This window comes from Symsagittifera roscoffensis, chromosome 4, assembly GCF_963678635.1.
Source record: "Symsagittifera roscoffensis chromosome 4, txSymRosc1.1, whole genome shotgun sequence".
Lineage (NCBI taxonomy): Eukaryota > Metazoa > Xenacoelomorpha > Acoela > Convolutidae > Symsagittifera > Symsagittifera roscoffensis.
The window spans coordinates 57,006,403-57,025,436 of NC_087065.1; the positions used below are offsets into that span (position 1 = coordinate 57,006,403).

Consider the following 19,034-nt stretch of genomic DNA (forward strand, 5'->3'; position numbering starts at 1 on the left):
GACACAGTTCAGGGCTGTCCCTTCTAAGTTGCTGGTGAGCGCGCTGCATTCCTGTCTCTCAGACAAGTCTTCTTCCTCGAAATGTAGCTTCATTACCTCTATCCAGGTATCAATACAGCCATCAGATTCGTCTTTGTAGCATCTTGGTTTCTTAAAGATTCTTCTGGACTTTTCACTGCGTTCATTGGTTCTAGATAACCTCGTCAGGAATGTCTCCAAAGACCTGTTCAGGGGTTCAAATGCTGTGGCCATTGCCGTAGCATCCCTTGAGTGTCCCGCCTGAGTGTCCTCACACCTTGTCGAAGGCTCTGTGTGCGGTACATCCCTACAATCCGAATCACCATGAGCGTTTCCCGCTTGGCCCATGTGACTCCTCCTCGGGCCTGTATGCCCCATGTTGCCAGAATCGCTTCTCCCGGTCGCATGTGTGCTTTGCGTTGGTCGTTCGTTCGAGGTTTGTCTGTTCCCCGTTGAACTTGCTCTACTGTTCGGGCCCCATGCTGTATTACCCCTTGTGGCATAGCCTGATGAACTGCCCCTGCCTCTAGTGGATCCATTTGTCTTCCTCCTTTGATGTTCATTGAAGTTCACCCTCGGTTCCCTGCTGGGACCTCCCGAGTTCGGCTCTCCTTCTTTTGGTCCACTCTTGCTGCTTAGTAGCCCGTCCAACCTATCCATGATAGCCTGCGTTCGCCTCTCCATCATCGCGTCTATCTTTGTGTCAAGAGACCCAAGAGACTGCTCTTGCTGAATTCTTAACTTCTCCATGTCGGCTCTTAAGCGTAACTCCCTCTGTTCCGCCTCTCTTGTCATTCGCGACAAGTTCCTCGTCATATGTTCGTCTGTTCTTTCTTTCAAGCGTTTTTCGCTTCTGTCAACTTCTTGTCTGTTGCGGTTTATTTCTTCCCGCAGACTTTCTCTTTCAATGTGAACTGCTCTTTCCAGTTCACTCATCCTTATCGACATCTGTTCATTTTGTTCTCCTAAACTGCCCACTATGTTGTTTAAGGCTTCCTCTAGTGCCGCCCCGTTATCCATGAGTGGCGTCACATGTGGTGGTGTAACTCTGTCGGTCCCAGGTAGCTTCGTGCTGGTAGAGATCCGGGCCTTGACTCTCTGTCTTGACGTTTTATCATTATCTATTTCAGGATCCGCTAACGCGTTGCCTAGCCCTCCGGTTCTACTCTCTCCAGTTTGTGGCTCTGAAGTTGTCCTAATCGCGAAGTCTTTTGACTGGCCTGGTGTGTTTGCCTCTTTGCTTATCGTTGTCACTACACCAAATTTATCCATAGTTCTAGTCTCTCTTCCGACGTGTGCCTCACTCTCCTGGATCGAACTATTGAGACTGACTTGAGATCCAAAGTCCCCTTGCTCCTCTTCATCCTCTTCCTCCTGGGAATCCCCATCGTTTCCTGCTCCTCCTCCCATGCTGAATGGAAAGATGTTTCCGAAGGTGTTCTTCATTCTTTCTGAGAACGATGATGAGGTTGTTTGTTTTCCAGTTCCGCTTGCCATCATAGTGTTGTCTGTCGGAGATCTTCTAGTTGCCGTTACTTCAGTTGAGATGTCGGACAGTTCCGACATCTCCTCTCGATCCAACGTCCCGGTGGAAGTGGCAAAATCATGGCCTTGTTCTACCGGAGTAGATTCACTCGCCAGCCTTCTGCCTCTCCCTTCCAGTCCATTTACTCCCTGGTTGTCGTTCATGGTATGGTCCGTATTGACCTCCACTTCCAACAGTTCTCTTCGCTCTCCTGAGGTCTTTTGACTTCTCGTTTCAACCATTCTGCCTGAAACCGTCCCCTTTTTATCGGACCGGGTTCGCTTGATCCAATCCACAAAAGGATCGGTCATCGTTTTTCTTTGCTTTTCAGGTATGAATTTCCTAGAGCTATTACCTCGTTTTGGTATCCTTGACTTGTCTAAACTCATTCTTTATTTGTCACTTTCCTATGACTACTCTTGACTCAATTGTTAGAGACCTTATAGTTTCATTAACAATAATAATGACACAACACAATAAATTTCACCAGATTCTATTAAATAGTGACCACGAATCCCTGTATGTTGTCAGAGTACAGTTTGTATAAAATTTATTCACACTAGCCGATTATCGGTCCAAAGATCTGGAAACTAGCACAATATGATGTTATCAGTCAATTTAAAAGATAGTGTACTCACTACCCAATCAAGCTCAGTTTAGGTTGATTTAAAATCAAAAAACAAAAAAAAATATATATTGACACAATATGAATGTATATATAAAAAAAACGTATGTGTCTTGTACTCTTAGTCAGTCGCAGTACAATAGTCGAACCTGTCTTTTAAAGAAAAAGCTTTCCCTGCTTGGTGCTGCACCAAACAGACAAAACTTTGAAGGCAGTGATTTTCTCAAGTGGGCGTCTATTGCACCCACCGAGTACTGTGTTACCTATCTGCCTTCGGACTGCCCGAGCTAGACCTACTAAAATCCTCAGGGCAGTCACTTTTCCCAAAAACGTATTATGTTTCAATCCACACCAATGAGTCACGCTCTTTTTAATTTAGACTTAGTGTCGCGAATATCCGAGTTCGGATCTGTTTTGTATTAGTCTGGTTCTTTTTGAGAGGCAAGTTACCAGTGCAGTCACTGATACCTATCCTGTGTATTAATAACCTAATACCTCTCGCTTTTTTAGTTTTTCTTTCGTTCACCTAAGTCCTTAATAAAATGATACCCCTCCGGATTGGCACAAATAGGACCCTTCCGGACTGTCAGAATATAGACCCCTCCGGATTGGGACCCCTCCGAGTTAGTTAATAGTAGACCCCTCCGGATTTGGACCCCTCCGAATTAGCGACTATAAGACCCTTCCGGATTCGGACCCCTCCGGTTTTGTGGAAAGTAGACCCCTCCGGATTCGGACCCCTCTGACTTCGGAGCCCTTAGCTCTGTCAAAGTAGCTTTTTATAGTTTTCTTTATTTCAGCTTATACCCCTCCGGATACGTTCTGCGTTGCTCTTATGCTGTTTGAATTAACTGGGAAGGGTATAGGATCCTTTCCTAGACCCCTCCGGATTGAAGTTAAGGCACTTATTTGACAATTCACACTAACGGTGAAGGGTCTTATCACTTGCCTAATTTCGACTCTATTATGGTTGTCTTGTGCCTTCAGCCCTCCCTTTTTGTCTAGAACTGTCTTAAGTTACTTAGTTCAATCGCTATCAACTTTTGGTAGGGGTATAAGGGTTTTTTAGAAAAATTTATAAAACGTGAAGGGTGTACCCCTCCGGATTTGTGTAATTTGCTAAAAACAATCTGAAAAAATTTTCTCGCTCGCTTTTCCGAAAAATTTCTGATCCTATTAGTAAGCTCAGCTAATTTCTGATCTATTGGTACCAAGATCAACTCGATATGATCAGTAGTTCCAAAGTTATTAACCAAAACGTCTTTTTTCCGAACTCAAAAAATTTTCTCTCTTATAGGTTCCGCCTAACTTTTTCCGCAAATCTGGTCCTTTCGACCTAAAATTTATTGATCCGAGCTCAGAAGGCCTATACTCTTCTAGTTCAATGCAAAAGACCCGATCTAAAACGCTATTGTAGAAAAAATTTGCGAAAAACTATGCTACCTGGACCCCTCCGGATTGATGAATCCACCAAATCAAACACGTTATGTTCGATTTCTCTGCAACCCGGAAGGCTTTCGGGTAGCGGATTTTAAGACTTGTAGATTCACTAGTGGACGTTGTCCGAACAACTATTTTTACTGTCCTACCTCAAAAATTTCAAAAAATTTTCTAAATTTTTAGTGTTTCTTACTATCAAAAATTGGGAAAATTTGGTTTTTGGTACCAAACTAGTTCCAACCACTTCCGAACTAAAGTTAACCGGTTCTACTTGTTACAGTAGTGCAGTTACGATGTAACACACTAACTTAGCGCTTTTTTCCGTTTCAAAAAATATCGATATCTCAAAAATCGCGACTTGTGGGGGGATCAAAATATCGCTATTTTGACCCTAAAAACCGGTCTGTTTTCGTTGTTTTTCACTGAAAAATGATATAAGACTATTAATATAGGCTATATAAGTAATAATATTAGTAATACTATACCCCTCCGGGTTTGTTTAATCTCCGAATTAAGGTGCTTAACTCGGATATTCGCAGTTCGGTGAAGGGTCACTACAGTGCAGCACTGTCGAGCCCCCCACAGATTACTATCTTACTTTTTGTACCAAAAGGGATACAAAACTTGTTAACGATACCCAACAGTCGATTGTAGTTGTCGTTGAGCCTCTTCCTGTTGTTCCCTGTACTGCTTGCCGGATCGGTCTTCACCCCGGACCCTTCCGAATTGAGCGCAAATCAGCTGACCCTTCCGGATTGGGCGCAATTTATCATTAACGTGCTTAAATGCTCAAATAACCCTACAGTACAAGCCCCACAAACGGGCTACAAAAATGATCTTAACGATCCTGACTGATATAAATGCCTGTAACAACAATATATCTATCAACAACAAACGGGGGGGTTGAATCACATCTTGTCTGGGGGGATGATTTCTACTGATTTTTTACTTTTTTACTGTTTTTGGTTTTTTCGGTTATTTTTTATGTTTTTTGTTTTTCTTGGATACTATACTATTTTTTGTTTGGTTTTGCTTATATCTTTAAGTGTTTTTGGTCACAAACCACTCAGGGGATGAGGGGTTCGCGATTCCCCCCACAATTCCTGGTTCGTGAATTTTCGGTCTTAACTAGGTTAAAAAACTATTCACGGCAATCCGGAAGGCTTCCGCGTTCCGAACTACCCTTCCGCCCCGGCGGTTTAGGCCTAATAAGGGCGTTAATGTGAGCATCCGCTCGGCGCGGAATGCTCGTTAACGGTTCTGCCGGTCATGATGTTAAAAAAGAATAACACCCAGGAGCGCCATAAAAACATACATGTAACATTCGCCCGGAAGATACATATCGACGGATAACAAAACTAAGTCTTAAGACGACTGGCTAGCGTCTAAACAGAGCTTTGCATGTTTTTCACCGTCTCTACCAAGCCAGTACTTTTCGGTGGTCTTTCTTACATCAGGCTGACAAAAACGCTACTGTTCTCCGGCTTCGACCAGAACGCTCAAATTAACTAGATTACATGCAAAAATAGTGAGCTCATGGCTGGGTCTCAGTATCCCCAGACCACGAGGTCACTCCTAAAAACAGGGCTACTACTTATTATATTACTATTGTTTTTGTTCAGTAGATAAAAATCATCATCTCCATCGAAGATGGATCAACCCTTCCCCCCCTTCCTCTAGCTCCTCATTCTTGTCAAAACGAATTAAGATCTTAATTAAATTCAAGTCAGGACATGACGGATGCTAAAATTCAATATAAGTTCATAAAAGTCCACGTCCCGAGACCCTTCCGGATTCTTGAATCCGGTGAATCAAGCTTCTTAATATCCAGTTCACAATAACTCGGAAGGCTGGGTTTTACCCTTCACCGTTGCTCGCAACGGCCTTGCAACTATTGTAACAGCACAATAGTTGCAACTCGGAACGTCCTCTGCTGTTCGGTAGTTCGTTGTAGTTTTTTAGTCTCGATTTCGTACTGTTCGTAATCGCAGATAAAAGTTGTTCTGTTTTTTCTTGCTCTTTTTGCTAAAAATGGCCGTTTCTGACGTTTCTCAGAAATATGACGTCATAATTCGAATTTTTAAAAACTAGAATTCCAGAATCTTCTAGCCTTCACCGTTTGGCTAATCGTTCAAATAACGTCCTTATCCGTTCTAAATCACCAATTCGGAAGGCTTGCTGCTAAAATACCGAATTCCGCAGAGACTGCATTTTGGCCATTCTGGTCGAATGTCACAGTTCTTCTTAACCTCATATGTGACATAAGCAGACGACTGTCACAGCAAAGTTTCGAAAACATTTGAAATTTACTTTTTTATCAAAAATCTTTCTTTTATATGAGCGACTGGCACACATGATCTGCGATAACTAATCCACATAATTAAATTCAATTGTTCAGGACGGAAAATTAATAAAAAGGGTTATAAAGGTTCACGTAAAAGGTACTTGGCGCCAGGCATCTGATAGCACAACTACCAAGAGAAGACGTCGTTATACTCTGCATTTCCGTGCGTTTGATAGTTCGGATATGCTCCGGATCTGCCACTGAACCTTCCGGATTCCACTCACTCCTGGGGTTAACGTACTCGTCACGCAAACCTTTCGTTTCCGGTGGCTTCTTTCGTGGTTTGAGTTTGCCCAACTATATTTTGTCCATCCACTGACTTTTAAGGTGTATTCGGCTGTTGTGCTTTGAGGGGTTGTTCAACTTCGGCGGTTTGATTTTTCTGAGAAATTGTTACTCTCCAGTCGAACATTTCAAACAATAAAAATTCCTGAAGATTCTACCCTTCTCCCTGTGTCGAAATTGACGTTAAAGCGCTTAGTGCCATTTTCAGCGTGTTTGAGAGGGTTCTGCTGTGCCTTCTGGGGGAATGGTAAACACTTTGAAATGGCTCTGGTAGAGACGGTTAAAAGCAAGTAGGACTCTATCTTGACGCTGGCCAATCGTTAAATTTTTATATATTTTTTTCTATGTTATGTACTTTCCGGGTGAATGTTACAGTAACAGAGTTTATTCAATTGTCCCTGTCGGATGAAAATAACCAAATAAAACGGCAAAAATCTTGTTATGTAAATTTTTCCAGACTTTGAATTTATTGCTTAGTGGTTCACAAAAAGCTAATAATTGTTCGCTTTTAGTGCTGAATAAGGATGTAATTTGACCGAAATCGTAATCAAGCATAATCATTTTTTAGATTAACCAATGAACAAATATTTTAAGCTTGGTCGGCAGTTATTAAACTGCTCCAGGCCTCTTGGTCAGCAGCCGGATTACAGAAGAAGTTTGTCAGCTGCTGCTCAAATGTCTGAATCCTACATTGAGCAATTGAGAAGCTGCGTTTCTGGAGATACTAACAGGTTAACATCCAGTTCTGCTGTGCGAGATCTATTCGGGAAAGATGAAAGCCATTTTATTCATTCTCCTCTGCCTGATTTAGTAGCCTTTCCTAATTCATCTCAGGAAGTGTCTGATCTGCTAAAGTTTTGTCATACAAACAACATCAATGTTGTGCCTTTTGGAACCGGGACTGGATTGGAAGGCGGTGTAACCTGCCCCGAGCATCAGAAACGACCATATCTATCGCTAAGCATGACAAACATGGCTGAAATTACCGCACTCAATGTCGAAGATTTCGATGTAACCGTCCAACCCGGAGTAAGTATCATTGTTAGCTTCAATGATGACAAATTGTTGCCAAAATTATTTTTATACATATTATAAATCACCGAATCAAAGGAAATATTGACACTGAATGTAAGTCCGGTAATCTGCAAGTCGGGTCAGGTACATTTAGCTGATTTTTTTTATTTATTCAGAAGGTCGAAAGTATCATAGTTACCGAGGTTACAGTCAGGCGTCCCTTCATCGCATTATCCAGTCAAAATCCTCCGAATTTTCTAGATAAGAAAAAAGGAGATGATTAGTGTTGATGTTTTTAAAAATAAACTCGATACGGGTTACGTTTCTTCAATAAGAACACGCAATGTCACCCCTAAGATTGTTGGATTTTTGTTTAGGGGTAGCAAAAATCCACTCACTGCAAAAATCTCATATCGCGTCGTTTGATGCGCGGAAAAAGTTTCTGTGCGCGTGTTTGCAGGAGAGCTGCGATACTAATTTAAAACCCGCAGTTGTCTTACAGGGCATGGTCTTCAAAATTAGCTTCATTTAAGACTAACGAGATAAAATTATAAACATCGGGTGTGCTTTAGTTTCCTGTTTTCCACGCAAAGTCAGCTACCAAAAATAGTCACCGGAATGGGTTGGAAGATATACGATATTAAAGCGCTATCAGTCGTGATTCGAACCACATCAAACAGTTTTCAAAACTTTTTCTCAGTTTTGACAAAAATTAGTTTTAAATCTAATTTCGAGCGAATAAATTGAGCGATCAGCCTTATAATAGTCTATTTCTTTTAATTCAAGTTCAGCTGAAAGTTTTTTGTTTTGCTCTCGTAAATATAGTTATCGAAGCTTCTTTTAACGCCTTCCATAGAATAAATTTTTTTAATTCAGAAAAAAAAACTTTTTATAAATGTGTTTGAATTTTTTAAATGATTTTTTTTCTTATCTTTTTCTGTTATAACTGTTGTCGATTATACCAAATTTACTATTGCTTATTATCAATTGCTAGTCCTCTGTTCAAACTCTTTCATGACATCAGGAATAAAACTAGACTATCCTTGTTTTTACTTGGCGGATTTCGTCTCTTGGCTGTCGGCTAGCAATGTGATACGAAGCCCCGCTTTGACTTTCTTTTTCATTTTGTTTAGTAGTTCATTGAACCGTATATCTTTTGCTGCAGTTGGTTCGAATTACTATTGAACAAATTGCTTTCATAATTATATACATAAATGCAAGAAAATTTTTAAATGATTTTTTGGTCATTTTTTCCAGATACTGGGGAAAAACTGTTCCAATGCTAAGTAAAAGTTCGAAAGTTCCCGACGATAGAATTTCGTTGAAAACTTGAGTAAGATTTTGTAGCTGCAACTTTTGATAGCTTTATGATAAATATAGCCTCTAGTGAGATGTGTATGGTGCAGTTTTTCAAAGAAGAAGTGAGTCAAATTACATCCAGTAATTTTCTGAGAAGGTATTTTTGTCTTCGTTGAAAAACTTAAGAATTAAAAATTCGTTCAGAAAATATTTATTTAACAAAGAAAAAGCACTGTTTGATTTGGTAGTGTTTACACAAACGAGTGGCAATTTTGCTGCTCACCATTACTAATATGCATTTATCCACATTATTGGTGGCTAGTGTTTGGCTAGGTTCAAGGGCTCGTGGCACCGATGTGATGACGTTAGACTCTGAATCTCCATGTTGCGGGTTCGATTCCGGTATACGGTGAGAATTTCACTTTTTAAGACTGGTTTTACCGTTTTTCCCAAATAAACATTTTAAAAGCTATTTTTTTGGAGTTTTGTAGCTTGTTTTTGCGAATGGCAGCTTCATCTCTGGGATTAAGAAATTGCATAAGTTTCATATCGATTTCAGGTAGTGAAATAGTTTTCATATGTAATGATACGATGCGAGACGACTTTTTAGAGCACATGGCGTAGATGTGAGGATGCGAGACTCCGAATCTCCAGGTTGGAGGTTCGGTTCCAGCAATTTCAATTTTCAAGGCTTATTTTTGCTTTTTCTGATTTCATTTTTTAGAGCTTTGTTTACCTTGCGATAAGCAAGGGTATTGCAATCGGGTACTAGACTTTTTCCCGTAAACAACTTTTTGTACAGGATCTTCACTTCTAGAGGATCACTTGTAAAGGATCTTCAATTCTGGAGGATCTTTCATCTGACATACTCAATTTCTTGGAAAGTCAAATAAAACTATCATTTAGCTAATAATTAGTTCACGTCCGTTTCAGGTTGTAATTATCATTTCAAAAACATTTCTCAATTTTTCGATTGTCTGGTTTTCGTCCTAGTTTATGTCGGTTCATTTTCCGTTTTTTAAACGCCATTTTATCTGGTAGCGTTTTTATTGGTTTACTTTTTAAAGCAATTTAAACAGTTTTTACTATAACTGATACTTGGCAGTTTAAAGACTGTCTACTTCCAATTTTCTATTTTTTGTTTCTTCACTCAGTTGAAGTTGTGCTCATATTACATCGACTTAGTCGTCTCATTTGCATCCAGGATGTTTCCAGGAGTACTGAATTAGGAAATTCGAGTTGATAATGTTTCATAGCTCAATCTTTCGCCTAGAAAAAACACTCAACGGGCGTCTCCCCAAGTATTGTCGCATTAGTTCTCTTCGTATTTTTTTTAAATAGAAATTTTACAGTGGAAGTTCTCTTACTTGGCAGATTTTTCGCACATTGATTCAAGATTTCATTTAAAACAAACCGAAGAAAACGTTCGAAAATTTTGCATTGAAAATTACGTCGACTTTACGACCTTCGCCTCATCTTTTGTTAATTACCTTGCCCTGTTATATCTATCTATTATATATTTAAATGCGGGCTTCACTATCTCGCCATGTTTAAGCTTTTTCAACGTATTATTTTTGCATGTTTAAGCTATGTCGTATATTGCAATGGTTAAGATTTTTTTTTCGATTTTCCAATTTGATTTTAGTGATTATTTTACCGAGCTTAAATGAAACAGCCCAATATCGAATTAGGGGTTGCGAATTTGGCCTCCAAGTTTGAATCCCCGAATCATTTAAGTTAACGAGATAAGACGATTTTTGAGATTTTTTCAAAAATTGTCAGACTTCAAATAAAAAAGTAATTTACAAAACTTGAAGTTCCCAACCCTGTAGTTGGGTCCTGTCAGAGTAATCTCAAAGATTGCGAATCTTGCCTCCAAATATGACTGCTCAATTCTTTGTAGTTTTCGAGATATGACGTTTTTTTGTGATTTTTTCAAAACTTTTCAGAAAACTCAAATTATTATAATTTTTTTCAAAAAATCTGAAGTTCCCAACCCTGTAACTGGGTACTGTTAGAGTACTATCAAGGGTCGCGAATCTTGCCTCCAAATATGGTTGCTCAAATCCTTGTAGTTTTCGAGATATGATGTTTTTTGTGATTTTTTCAAAAATTTTTCATAAAGTTTTAATTATTTCTCGAAATTTGAAATTCCCAACCTTGTAGTTGGGTGCTGTCAGAGTACTCTTAGGAGTAACAAATCTTGCCTCCAAATTTGACTGTTCAACTCCTTGTAGTTTTCGAGATATGACTTTTTTTGTGATTTTTGCAAAAAATTTTCAGAAAACTTAGAATAATTTTTTGAAGCAAAATCTGAAATTTCCAACCCTGTAGTTGCGCACTGTCAGAGTGATCTCAAAGATTGCGATTCTTGCCTTCAAATATGACTGCTCATTTTTTTGTAGTTTTCGAGATATGACGTTTTCTGTGATTTTTTCAAAAATTTTCAGAAAGTTTAAATTAATTATTTTTCAAAATTTGAAATTCCCAACGCTATACTTCGGTGTTGTCAAGAGTACCCTAAAAAGTTGCAAATCTTGCTACATGTGACTGCTAAACGCGACTCAGGCGTCTCAATTTTTGCCTCCTAATATCAATGCTCAAATCCGTATAGTTTCCGAGATATGACGTTTTTTTTCGATTTTTTTCGGGAAACTTAGGTTTAAAAAAATTTTGGATTCCTAACCCTATAGTAGGGTGCTCTCAGGGACTCTCAGTGGTTGCAAATCTGGCCTCCAAAATTCTCCAGAGGGCCATTAAGGTTTCGAGAGGACGTTCTTAAAATGGGAATTAAAAAAATTTAAAAGTTCGAAATTACCAACCCTGTAATTGGGTGCTGTCAGAGTACACTAAAAGTTTGCAGATGTTGTTTCCAATATATGCGGTTTTTTTCATGAGTTCTCGAAAAATTTCGAAGCACCGAAGGTGCGTTAAGCGCTAGTTTTTATTTTATCGCAAGTGGTCGAATAGCTGCTTCGCTTCTGTGTTTGAATGTTTGGCTGAAATAATACAGCATTTCTTTAGTCCTAAGGTCATTATTCGAATCATTTTCATACCGGAAATTTGAATGGGTATTGTGGTAGGTTACGAGGCAGATGTTAAATGATGCCCTTAGAGATAAAGGACTCTGGTTCCCCGTGGATCCGGGCGCAGACGCCTCTCTTTGCGGAATGTGCGCGACAAGTGCAAGTGGCACAAATGCAGTCCGCTATGGCACCATGCGAGAAAATGTCCTCAATCTTGAAGTTGTATTGCCAGATGGTACAATTTGTCATACACAGGTAAATAAATGCCTTTAGAAAATTGTTCGAAATGGGTCGATCGTACAAACTGGCTATCTTCGGTTGGACTCTCTACTGAAATTTTACCACCAAGCGCTCTTCGCAATGTTTCTGATTTAATTTATTCAACCTTGTTATTTAGAGATGCAAGAATACACCGAATTTTTTTGAACTAAAATTACCGATTTAATAGAAGCTGATCTTAAGGGTAAAGGCACAAGGGCCAGAAAGACAGCAGCTGGACTGAATTTGACCAACCTGTTTGTGGGATCGGAAGGTACTTTGGGAGTGATCACAGGAGCGACGCTCAGAATCCATGGGATCCCGGAGGCATCTGTTGTCGCAGTGTGTACTTTTTCGTCTCTGGAGGAAGCGGTCGAGAGTGCTACTATGGGTAATTGCTTTCATGATTAACCAATTTTACTATGAGATTTTTATGATGTGTTTCTAAGGTACCATGTGATCAGTATATGTACGCAAAAACAACAAGTGGCGAGAAAAATTAGCCCTAAAAGGATAATCGAGGGAGACATGTCGAATGAAAATTGAAATTTTATCGTCTAAGTAAGACATGAAGTTCTGAAATGAGCGTTTTTATAAGGATGTCTCTCATTAAGAACACATTGAAAAATAGAAATGTCTCTGAGAAGTGTTCATGTAATGATCTGTGATCTTCAAGTGATGCAATGTGGCGTGCCAATTGCGAGGATGGAATTGCTGGACCCGGCCAGCATCAACGCCTGCAACAAATACAGCAAATTGTCTCTTGATACAAAACACACTCTCTTCTTCGAGTTTCACGGAAGCGAAAGAGGTATTACAGAACAGGCAGAGACGGTGGGAGAGATCACGAAGGATTGTGGCGGAAGCAACTTTGAATTCGCCAAGGTCGGTCTGCACAGTCATATTTCATCTAGTTTCACAGTGTTGAATTCTTCTCACATCGGATTCAATTTAGCATTTTGATGACCTATGCGAGCGAACATAGTTCAGACTCATATAGGTCACGATGATTTTTTCAGGAAAAGTCCTAAAATTTGGAAAGGATCAAAAAAATTTTCGGGGTTAGATTTTTTGATTTATTTTTAAGTTCAATTCATTTTTTTTGTTTAAAAGAAGGCAAACTCTGCTATCGAACAGCAAAAGTGTAAATGTCACGAGAAAGTTTATCGAATTCTAGTTTCGAAAGTGGAATTTAATTTTCAAAAGGAATTTTTTTATAATGAACAATTCAGTATTTTTTTCTCTCTTTTTTTGCGTTCATTGACTCTTTTCCAACAGTCTGTTCGCTATGTTTAAAAGCAACAAGTAAGAGCGTGGTAGGAATTTTGTGAAAACCATGTAGGTCCTGATGCTTTTTTCAGTAAGTTGTTTTAAAATTGACTTTTGATTTCTTTTATTAACTGAAGGCAAATTCAACTATCGAACAGCAAGTGTTTGGAATATTCTAGAATTCGATTTTCAAAAAAATCAACTTCTGTAGAATAGATAACTCGATTTTACTTCAAAGCTATACAGTACTTATACAAAGCTAAACTCTCTGGAATAACTTGAAATAGTTCAAAGTTTCTTGCAATAGTTCGATGTTTCATCTCTTGATTAGCTTGCTCTGGGAAAAAAAAAACGTTTGCAAATGGATTCAATTTCTGAAAACAGCTTGAAATGCTTCAATGTTTTTTGCTTAGTAGCTTGCTTTAAAAACATAATGTTTTTCGCGAAATTATTCAAGCAATAAATACAATTTGAAATACTTGCTCAATAGCTTGCTTGGAAAAACTTGATTTTTCGCTATTTTTTTAAAAAGTTTTATTGTTCATTAGCCGGCTCAAAAACTTCCAAGCTCTTTCGAATTGGGTTAACTTGTGAAAACAACATGAAGTTGTTAAAAAATAATATTCGACTCAAAAAATCCTAATTTTTGCGCAAAGGTCTAAGCTGTCCTAAAATCTTGCAGTTCATCAAATTTTTACATCTCGATAGGTAGCTTGACATATTTTAATTGTTTCGCCATCCATTTCACGTTCTGAAACAAATTGAAAATATTGGTTTCATCGCATGCTCGAAAAACTTGTTATTCCGAATCACTTCAAGCGTTGTAAGCCCTTTTACATTTGAAACAATTTTTTGCTGATGATCATAAGCTTGGTTCAAAATTTTTTTGCGAATGAACTAAAGTGTTGCATGCTCAATAGCCTGAAGAAAACTAAAGGGAATTGATTGAAGCTGTGAAAACAACTAGGAAATTCTAGGTTTTTCAAGCTAAAAGAAACTTCGGGGAAACGACTCACGCTATAAATTAAGTTGAAAAAGCATTGTCAGTCAGTCAGTGGGCGTCACCATCCTTTGGATTCGAAGGTGTCTGTTATAATTCTTTTTTCTTTCGTTCTCAAAATAGCCGTTACTTTCCAGAGAATCTTGTTGCGGCCTGCATATTGTTCGTAATCATTACCCGCTGCTTCCTTTATCCTTTCTTTTCTGTTTTCGTTCAGTGCCTAAAGCGGCTTCCGACAAACTTTCTGATTTCTACATAGCGAAGAAATCTGAAGTGACCTTATGTGCGAAATTTTACCTCAAAAACAGACGCTCAAGAACGAAGCCTAAAGCGCTTTCATTTATTACCAAACTTTTCCCCTTTTAGTTTCTGAAAATATTTTGAAAGAAACATTTTTCCAAGCCTACAGTTTTCCGACCGTCGTTCGGAAATCTCGCGCAAGCTGCCGTATGCTCTCTGGTCTATGATGTAAGACTTCGACTGATAACTCGGAATTCAAACTAAGTGGTTTTCACGAACGGGAATCCGTATGCTTCTGTCAGACGCCTATATCACTTGTTCAGCCGCTGTATGATACCATATCAATACCTCAGTTCAACCAATCCCTTCATTGCCCCTTTTATGCAACAGTTTTTGCACATACAAAGTAGATATTGCATCTCTTCGACAATTTGACGTCCTTAGTCGGTTGTCCTTTCTGTCAAGTAGATTATTCGTCCCACCGTCACCAAGTTTTTTGACATTAACTGTTCAATATTGCTGAACCGTTTTTCTCAGAACTTTGTCGCAATTGCTCTTACTGGATATGGGATGTGTAGCGAATTAGATAAGAAAGTACCATTCACTAACGACGAGCTCAAAACACCTTGACATTTTCGGACTGTTCGAGTTGTTGTCATTGAAGTTTAACCTTCTTCGTGGGAAGTTTAAAATGAGGACGCGCTCAAGCTCTAGCGCCGAGATTACTTTTGATGTTTTCCTTCAGAGAAAACATACCACTGAAAGTTTTACTCGGTAGAGTGTTCCATATTTTTGTTCCAGAAAAAGTAAGCGGATTTTTACCGAAATTTGTTGAAGTTTTTGGAATGATCAGTCTAGTTGCTGTATTTCTTTCGTTTTTTGAGAAGCAATCTCTGATATATTCTGGCATAGAAATCAATTCTTTAGTTGAAAATGCTTAAAATTGATACGCTTAGTGATAAGCAGCCAGTGTAGATTGTGGAAAAATGGCGACATGCTGTAAAGTTTTGATATCTTAAAGACGTATCGGCATGTTGCATTCTGAACTTTCTGTAATTTAATGATTAGATATTGTGGTAACCCAGAGTACACGCTGTTGCAGTAATCGAGCCTAGAGAATGGGTGAGCATTCAGGCCAGAAGGTGTTTGTTGGAGAAGTTTTTAATAGTTGTAATGAATTTGTGGCTCTATTTGTTTCGGTCAAATAATTTTGCCAGCAATTTAAAAGAGTTGAAAAAATCAAAATGGCGATTGTTGATGACAAAAAGTACTAGTTTCAGGTGCTTTCTTTTTTTCGTAAATATTGCAGAACAATCATTTCTAACTTCTCTTTTTCTGTGTTAATTTTCAATCTCATATTTTCGAACCAATCATTAATTTTATTTAAATCCAATTGAATCTTGTCAAAGTTTCCCTCATATGAGGATAGACTGCAGTTTAGCCTGGTTTCATCTGCATAAATTTGATAGTTCAAACTAGTTTTCAAAAGTACTGTTCGTTTTGGCGAAAAATAGACTGTGAAAAGCAACAATCCTAGCAAAGATTCTTGTGGAGCCCCAGTTTTAATGATACGAGGTTTCGATATAGTTTCATCTATCTTGATAAGTATTCTACTACTGAGCTATGATGATCTTTGCTTGCCGATATTTTAAATCCTGCATTATTCTTGAGTAGAAGTAATCACAGCTCATGGTCAATAATCTCACATGCTGTTGTAATTTCTGGGGCGATAACAGCTGTTTCTGTTCCTTTAGCTAGCTTAAGGAAGATGTCATTGGAAGTTTTCAGCTGGGCTGTCTCTGTCGAGAAAAGCTTTCTGTAAGCTGATTGTTTGATATCATGTAACTTATTTGCACTGAGATAGTCTGTTAATTGCACAAAAGTTACTCTCTCGAACATTCGAGAAAAAACGTAGATTTGCTATAGGTCCGTTAGATTTTAAAGTTTCCGTATCGAAATTTCGAAATAACTTTCTTTAGTTGCGGTTTTACCAAGGCTAATTTTAGCGCTTGAGGGAAAAAGCTAATTTCTATACATTAGTTTGAAAAGTTGAAGGAAATTCATCCAGTTATTATTGATTCTTTTCAGGTCAGAAGATTTCATTGGGTCTGACAATGATGCCGCATTTGAGCACTTGAGTGATGCCGCATTACTCAACTGCTTCGGTTATCGTTCTTAAATCAACTTTTTCAAATAATAGCATCTCTTCGGGGACAACTCTTCTCTCAATTTTAAAACTCGGCAGTTGTTATTCAAACGCATTTATTGGTTTTCAATTTTCGTTACAAAGAAATCATGTAAGTTCTCAAAGCTCTTGATAATTTCGTTTTGATTTAGGATACACTTTTTCTTTTTTTTATCCTAGCAGGGCTTCAAAACTTTTCAACTTTGACTTTTAATTCACTGTAGTGTTTAATTTTCTGTCTAAGTACTTTTTTTTTTACTTTTTTATGAACAATTCGTTGCATATGTTTGTTTGAAATTTCAGTTTGTTCCCATTTTCATTGTTCTGCGTTTTTTAAGCATTCCCTCTCAACTCCTTCTTTTCCTTTTGCGCTCTGAATTTCAGGATCAAAAAACTTAAACGTTTTTATGCGCTTCGTCATAGTTTTCAAAGGTGCATGATTTTCTATGAGTGTAGAAAAAATTTCATGTTTTGCCTCTGCTTTTGTGTCAAGATCTGATATTCTTTCATTTGAAAGAAAATTTAAAAATACTTCATCTTGGAGCTGTTTTCAGCACGCCGTTTAGAGGTTTCGATAGGAAATAGTGGTTACCATGGACTCTTGTCTAGGCATAGGAAAAACTCCACTGACCAGAGAATGGTCACTGAAATTGACGCCGAAGAATAATTGCTTGAATCGCCGGCTTACATAATCTTCATTGTTTGCGAATTGATTCAAGCTATAGTTTTTCAAATATTTCAAGTTTCAACGCTTGGTTGTCTTGCTTAAAATCCGAATAAAGGTCTTTTAAGCGGAATGGAATTGATAATAGCTTGCCATATACGTATGTTTTGCGAACCGAATCGCTCCATGGATAATCTTGACAATGCTCAAAGTTTCATCGCTCGACTATCCCGCTAAGAAAAGTTGAATTTTTTTGAACCGATTCACGCTATAGATATAAGTTTGCGGAATCATCCCTTGACTAGCTTGGTTATAAAATCAACTTTTGCGAATCAAATTATGTTGGATGTGTTTTGACAGCCGGTTTTTCGAAACTATTCGTTTGCACAGGAAATGGAGAGGCGCAATGAGCTGTGGAAGGCGAGACATGCAGCCTACTGGGCTATTCTGGCAACTAAGCCAGGCCTGAAGGCATTCATCACTGACGTCTGTGTGCCAATCAGTAACCTCACCCCATGCATTCTGGAAGTGAACGAGGTCATAGAGACGAATGGTTTCATGGCCAACATTGTGGGTCATGTGGGCGATGGAAATTTTCACTCCGTGTTGATGTACGATGCAAATGATAAAAGCGAAGAGGTGAGGGTTTCAAAACTGACTAATGACCAGGTTTAGTTGCCCTTCTGCTGCGCAATGCAATAAACAGATGGCATTAGAACAAAGTTCATTCGGTAAAATATAGTGCGGTGGGTATCTTTGAAATACTGGGCTTTCACTCATTTCAATTGAAAGCAATTTAAGTTATGCGAGTCTATTAGTGTTGCATATGGTAGAAGTGATTTATATTTATGGTACGATTTCATTAATGCACTGTAGTTTGTTAGATTAGTTTTTGTTGTGTGATTGGTTTAGTATGTGTGGTTGGTTATGACATGTATAAATTCCAGGAACGACTGAAAAAAGTAACGACTGCCGTTGGCGATCTGGCCATGAAGTACCATGGAACGTGCACTGGTGAACACGGAGTGGGTCTGGGAAAGAAACACCTGCTGAAGAAGGAAGTGGGACCGGAGACGTATGCTCTAATGCAGCAGATCAAAAGAACACTGGACCCCAACTGTATCATGAACCCTCACAAAGTATTCGATGTATGAATTGTAGACGAATTGGAAAAAACTATTGAACTGACTTATCAAACTGAAAAGCAAACCATTACTAGTTGAACTAGTATATGTACTGTAAATGTTAAATGGAACTGCCTTTTATGGCAAAGTCGGACACAACATGACTACAGCTTTCATGGCTATAGGATTCTAAATGCTTTTGGTACCTGAATTTCGTCTCTGAGTTCGAACTTGAATTCTTACTTTTAAGTTATGGCCGTAAAAGTTAGCAAATACAACCACATATCGGATGTTGCCTGGGCCACAACTGCCCTTTGATGTTGTAATTTTAAATCAGAAATAGATTAAAGGAAAACAGCTCAAAGCGTTTCAGACTTAAATGAAAATTGTTTTGTTCATATTCTTTTTAGAGATGGTATTTAAACGTATGAGTTACAGAGCAAACATAGGTTTGGAATATTTAGACCCAAGAATCTTATGTGGAAAATGTTGCCGTGAAAAATAGAGCGTCATCTGATATTTGTTTTGCCTTCTGAAGATGTTATATTTCTATTATAGATAGCTAATCTCAATATAAAACTCGCGGTGCTCAACAGTTTGTAAATTTGTGAAAATTTTGTTAGAATACTTTTTTTATCGATTCATTGTTCAACTTAGAGAATATGAATAATGTGCACTTGTTTATTTGATGAAGAAGAAAACAAACGTGATTTGATGT

At 38.4% G+C, this 19,034-nt stretch overlaps 1 protein-coding gene across 1 annotated transcript; it reads left to right on the top strand.

Annotated features, from left to right (window-relative positions):
- The first annotated feature begins 6,807 nt into the window (after positions 1 to 6,807).
- On the top strand, positions 6,808 to 18,972 carry LOC134843895 (probable D-lactate dehydrogenase, mitochondrial). Its single transcript, XM_063860233.1, has 6 exons — positions 6,808 to 7,266; positions 11,634 to 11,831; positions 12,039 to 12,225; positions 12,511 to 12,719; positions 17,583 to 17,831; positions 18,140 to 18,972. Exons 1-6 carry the CDS (start codon positions 6,814 to 6,816, stop codon positions 18,344 to 18,346), a joined length of 1,503 nt encoding a protein of 500 aa, XP_063716303.1. The 5' UTR covers positions 6,808 to 6,813; the 3' UTR covers positions 18,347 to 18,972.
- The last annotated feature ends 62 nt before the right edge of the window (positions 18,973 to 19,034 follow it).

Bases quoted from the DNA above. Each gene is read 5' to 3' on its own strand.
- LOC134843895 (XM_063860233.1), top strand. From the start codon at position 6,814: ATGAACAAATATTTTAAGCTTGGTCGGCAGTTATTAAACTGCTCCAGG. The intron at 7,267-11,633 runs GTAAGTATCATT...GTATTGTGGTAG, and splicing joins ATGTAACCGTCCAACCCGGA to GTTACGAGGCAGATGTTAAA. The intron at 12,226-12,510 runs GTAATTGCTTTC...GTGATCTTCAAG, and splicing joins GGTCGAGAGTGCTACTATGG to TGATGCAATGTGGCGTGCCA.